Raw genomic sequence first — 6,000 nt, forward strand, 5'->3', positions numbered from 1 at the left:
CTTTCATACGAGCAATACAGATTCTGTCAGGATCTGTTGGTTTTCCACGCAGCTTCAGTCAGTTTTTTCTGCATTTGCGATCAGCATTTTTCCATCTGACTGCATGGGCGTAAAGAAAAACGGAAGAATAACAATCTACATCTCCTACGTAGAACCATCAGTGAAAACGCATTGCATCCAGAAGCCTTCTGTTTTTCACACAAGCCTCAGTCACTTCTATGGAGCTAGAGCTGCGTGAAAAAAGCACAGTATAGAACATGCTGCAATGTTTCCTGAACGCAGAGATGATGAGCGATAAACGACGCTCATGTACACGGACCCATCGAAATGAATGGCTCAGGATTCAGTCCGGACTCTGTGCTACACATATATCTGGAAGGGAGACTGGCTTGTGTGAAAGAGCTCTTAGTCTGAATCATGTTGGTGTGGTTAACCCCTTCCCGATGGCCTAATGTAAATTTAAGTTAGCGGTCGGTTATTTCGAGTGCAGCGGGAACCCTAGCCAATGGGTGTTTTTTGTTTTAAACAGCAGGCACACGGGGTTAATGTATGCGATTGACGATAGCATCAATCGCATACATTTATCCCCTCCAATGCCATGGTCAAATGCGACCATGGCATCTGTGTGGTTAAAAACCGAGAGTGAACGCTCCCGGCAGTGCATCGGCTCCCCCTCGCGGGGTTTGGGGGAGCCAGATGGTGTGTGCAGCAGCCTCAGTCCTCCGGAATGATCCAAGGCTGCTGCACATAGGTTGCTATGGAGCCCCTGCCATAGGAACAAAGTGAAATTCTCATAGACTCTAACGCTAAAGCATTGGATTATATGAGAGAAGCAATCTAATGATAGCTTGTTCAAGTTCTTAAGTTTAAAAAAAAATTATATATATAAAATCACACCACTATCCCCAAAATAAAAATATATCATTAAAAAAATAAACATCATGGGTACTGCTGAGTGTGAAAATGTCTGTATTATTAAAATATAAAAATATTTATCCCATATGACAATTGGTAAAATGGGAAATAAGTCAAAATGGCCGATTCTCTGTTTTTTGGTTGCTTCCCCCTCCCACAAAAAATTTAATAAAAAGTGCAGTGCAAAAAATGAGCCCTCACACAGCTCCGTATACATAAAAATAAAAAAGTTATGGGGGTTAAAATATGGCGATGTAAACTTTTTTGGACTTTTTTATTCCCATATTAGTTCTGCTAGGGCTAACGTGATAGTCTGAATGCGCGTCCCATAGATTGCAATCATTTAACATTGCAGCCTATGGGAGGTTCACTATGTCTCTATGGCTCCATAGGAACTTTGCTGTAGCAGGCCTCGGAGCCTTCGGAAAGTTTGAGGCTGCCTTAGCAACTGAATGTCTCCCTTGATCTCGACGCAGGGAAGCAGTTCTGGCCTGGGAGCTCAGTGCTCCTGGGATTTCCCTGTTCAGATGCCACAGTCCACGGCATCTGAGGGGTTAACACTGATCACCAACAATACTTTTGGATTTCTGCTGTTTAAAACAGCAGACACACGGTGGCTATGGCACCCGCTCAGCTTTTGAGCGGTCGCCATGTTTAAAGTACATACTTCTGCAGTACATGTACGACGGAGGTCCTTAAAGGGGTTAACAGTGAATTTCGTGGTGACGCATTCCCTTTAAGTAGGACACATACAAAAATAACAGTGAAGACTAAAAAAGTAAGGCTACTTTCACACTAGCGGCAGCCTTCTCCGGCGGGTGAACAGCCTGCCGGATCCGTGCTGCTGCTAGTGCAACTGTGCCGTCGGAGGTCCGCTCCGGCCCCATTGACTATAATGGGGGCGGGACACAGTTCCGGCGGCAGCACGGCAAACATGCTGAGAGGCTGCCGGAATAAAACTACGACATGTTGTAGTTTTATTCCGGCCGCCTCTCGGCATGTTTGCCGTGCTGCCTCCGGAACTCCGGCCCACCCCCATTATAGTCAATGGGGCCAGAGCGGACCTCCGGCGGCACGCGTGCACTCATCCGCCGGAACAGCCTGCCGCTAGTGTGAAACTAGCCTAAGCCCTAAATATAGTAAATAACTACATAATACAGGCCAATAAAAATTTTCCACTGACACGTCTGTAACCAGTACATGTATGAACATTATTTCTGATGTCAGAACCTGATGGTTACTCAGAAATGACTGGCACCACGTTGACCACGTTTTTCCTATAGGAGCAGTTTTCCATAGATAACTTTTCTGCCAACCACTGACTGACTGACCGTGCTCCCTCTTCAGGAGCTGCATCTTATACTGGACATACAGCAGGCCTTCTTTGTGAGGGTATTTCATACTATTCATCACATGGTGGATGGCCCCCCTCCTCCCCCTTAGTCTTCAAAAAAAGATGTGTGTGTTAAAAGGAATAATTTATCCCATTTCTAAAATATGGCAATTCATCTCAAAGGCTATTATAGCTTTGCTTTCCCAATACTACATTTTTTGGCCTTCTCTAATTTATCAAAACTGGTGCAAAGGAAGAGTAGAGCAGTTGCCCTTGGCAACCAATCAGATTGCTGCTTTCATTTTCCAAAAGCCCTCTAAAATATAAGAACTGGAATCTGATTGGTTGCTATGGGCAACTGTCCTCCCTTACCCTTTGCACCAGTTTTGATAAATCTCCTGCAAATGAAAGACATATAAAATAATTTTGCACATAAGGCTACAGTTATGTTAATTTACCTGGTCTGCAGAGTTCTGATAGAGCAATGCTGAACAAAGGGAAAATCAGAAACAGAGTTTTTCCCAGCATCCTCGCAGCACGAAAATCCCCCTGGAGAAAGAGCTGCGGGGCTCTGAAAAGCTGTCTTAAAAACTTTGCCTGGGAAAAAGGCTTAATGATTAATCTTTTCTCCTACAGCCAAATGATCTGCAAAGGCTGTGTTTTTCTAGCCATTTGTCATTTGACATTTGATAGTAATTATACAAGTTGTTTGCATTTCCTTACCATTGCTCGGAGCACCCATACTAGCCAGCCATCATCAACTGATTACTGCACACAAAAGGGGTCATTTACAAAAGCTTGATGCCTGATTCTGGGTGTAAAAAAAAGTTGCAGAATTTGGCACAAATCGCATTTTGGCCAAAATTATGTGACTTTATGTGTTTTACACTGCACTCCACACCTTTTTTTAAAGCCCTACACATTGAATATCATTTGTGAGTTATAACCTCCCTTCTGATCCTCAGCTGTGTCATGTGACCAACTCTCTGATCTCCGACTGACACAGGACAGGAAGTCAGTTACTTCTCTATTCATTCCTATGAGATCGACGTTGAGGCTCCCGTAGGAATACATAGAGAAACTGACTTCCTGTCCACACATAAGATGCTGTGCTATTTGGAAAGTGCTGGTCACATGACACAGCTGAGGATCAGAAGGGAGGGGAAGTTCAGTCACCAGTAAGAAAATTACCTTCACTACAGTTTACATCATCTAACAGGACAGAGAATAACATTTTTTGTGGGAGTGCTACTATAATAAATTGGTTGCATCTTTCGCCAGTTGGCTTTTCACTAACAGTGGTATGTGAAACACCAGTCTTTACTAAATGACCCCCAAAATGTGTGAATATGAAAACGACTACTGAGTCTTGAATATAATTATGGGTGCCTGTAAATGGCGTGGCCCGGCTGTGGTAGCTGCATGCGTATAACCGTTAAAGGGGTTGTCTCATCTCGCCTAAGAGATGCATGGGCACTTAATTGTGGACATGTAACGCAAAGTGTGAAAGCCTCAGTGGAAATCCGTAAAATATAAATGGACACACTAAGGAGTTTAAATCCTCACCGCAAATCAATTTATGCTGCAGATTTTTTTCCCTAGTGTGTGGATAAGATTTCTTAGCCCTTTTGCGGTATTTGCCATACATGTACGGATGTTGGAAGTTTAAAGGGATTCTGGCAGTCCTCAATTTCTTGGGGTGGGAAGGGGGGGGGGGGGATGTGTGCTTGGGTTGAATGTGGACAGTGCCCACAGTAGCGAGATGCATTACCACCATCGCATCTCTTCTCTGTGGCCTAGCGTGCTGCACAAGTGCCCTCTTTCATTGCTGCAGCGTTCCCAAATGGCAGTGGATTCTTTCAGCAAGATAGTGTACCCAGCCACACTGCGAAAATTGTTCAAGAAAGGCTTGAGGAACATAACAAATTCTTCAGCTCTCAATCCAGTCTAGCATCTGTTGGAAGGGACGGATTGGGAACTTAAAGTGGCCCTGGAATAAAACTAAAAGTGGCCCATGTTGAAGGCAAGACCGACACAAGTGGATGGAGCCAACACAAGTGAGAAGGGACAGCAATTCCATAGTGCAGCACATAATACCACCAACAGCAGAACCAAATACCACCATGCCACACAAAACATTGCCCCAGCAGAACCAAATAGCAGCACAACATACCTCCAAGTGCCAGCTGCTACATTAAAGGGATTCTGTCAGCTAGTTTGAGCCTATAGACCTGAGGACATGTGCTGCTAGATCGCCACTAGCATGTCCACAATATACATTTCCCATAGCTCTGGGTGCTTTTATTCAATCAAAAAAACTATTTTATATATATGCAAATGAGGCTAGTAAGGAGTCCAAGGGGCTGTTACCAACATTTCAGGAGCCAAGCCACGACCACTTTGAAGGAGCCCAGCACCGCCCGCATCCTCCGAATCTCCTCCTTGTCCCCCGACGTCACAGAGTTCAAGCGCTGTAATCTCGCGCAAGCGCGAGTATGCCACATGTGAGTGCCGGCATGGTGTTCCTTCCATGTGCTGGCATCAGCCTCAGGGAATGAACTGCGCATGCGCTAGCTGGCATGCGCAAAATTACAGCGCTTCAACTATGTGACATCAGGGGAGCAAGGAGGAGATTCGGAGGATGCGGGCGGTGCTGGGCTCCTTCACAGTGGGTGTGGCTGGGCTCTGGAAACGTTGGTAACAGCCCCTTGGACTCCTTACTAGCCTCATTTGCATATCTATAAAATAGTTTTTTTGAATAAAAGCTCTCAGAGTTATGGAAAATGTATATTGCGGATGTGCTAGTGGCGATCTAGCAGCACATGTCCTCAGCTCTATAGGCTCAAACTAGCTGACAGAATCCCTTTAATATATGGAGGAGGGGGCTGGGGAGGTGAGACAAGGTCACAGCTTCAAGCCAGACCTACCTAGCATGTGGCCTGGTCTGTCATCGCTACCAAACATACAGGAGAAAACAGCACTGCATGCCTATTACATCCAGTGATGTCTCTTCTGATTGTAGAAATTCTCTTTCCTAATCCTCTCAATTTTAACCCAGACCACTGTGATGACTTATTTCAGCCACATGACAGCCACACCACAGACATCTTAGTTCACTCACTTTTCCATCATCCCCCCCACCGTCTCGATTCAAACTCCCCATACTGGTGCTGCAAAAGTGTCATCCTGCTGCCACTCCCAGTACTGCGCCCACTGTGCTCCTCAAAGCAACTATTATACTGCAGAAAAATAGTGCCCTAAGGATAGTTCCTCTATATACCAGGCATGCTCAACCTGCGGCCCTCCAGCTGTTGTAAAACTACAACTTCCACAATGCCCTGCTGTAGGCTGATAGCTGTAGGCTGTTCAGGCATGCTGGGAGTTGTAGTTTTGCAACAGCTGGAGGGCCGCAGGTTGAGTGCCTCCAGTAGTAATAATGCTCCATACAATGGCCACATTAGTCATAAAGCCCCCTATAATGCCCTAGAAGGAATAAAGCTCCCAAAGCTACCAACAGGGAATTTTCCTAGTATCGTCTATGGCCAGTCTTCCCCAGTTTTTGGGATATGCTTAAAGCAAACCTGAGTTCTCAAAAAAGTTTCTATAATGGCTGTGCTTCTTTGTACAATCAAAGTTGGGAAGGAGCAGGTATTTTTTGTGCTTCCCTAATGTCTTTTTCAGGCTAATTATTCCCATCTTCAGCTGCACAACTAGATGCATTTCTCTCACAACCAGGAAGTATCTCCCTTCTA

General features: G+C 45.1%; 1 protein-coding gene across 1 annotated transcript in view; it reads right to left on the reverse strand.

Moving 5' to 3' along the window:
- CLTRN (collectrin, amino acid transport regulator) overlaps window positions 1-2,802 on the reverse strand; it is a 91,543-nt gene extending 88,741 nt beyond the window's left edge. The window contains exon 1 of the mRNA XM_040423318.1: window positions 2,707-2,802. Within this exon, the coding sequence (XP_040279252.1) occupies window positions 2,707-2,776 (70 nt within the window). The 5' untranslated portion in view covers window positions 2,777-2,802. The remainder of the gene's footprint in view (window positions 1-2,706) is intronic.
- Window positions 2,803-6,000: the final 3,198 nt, after the last annotated feature.

Source organism: Bufo bufo, chromosome 3 (assembly GCF_905171765.1).
Source record: "Bufo bufo chromosome 3, aBufBuf1.1, whole genome shotgun sequence".
Taxonomy (NCBI): Eukaryota; Metazoa; Chordata; class Amphibia; order Anura; family Bufonidae; genus Bufo; species Bufo bufo.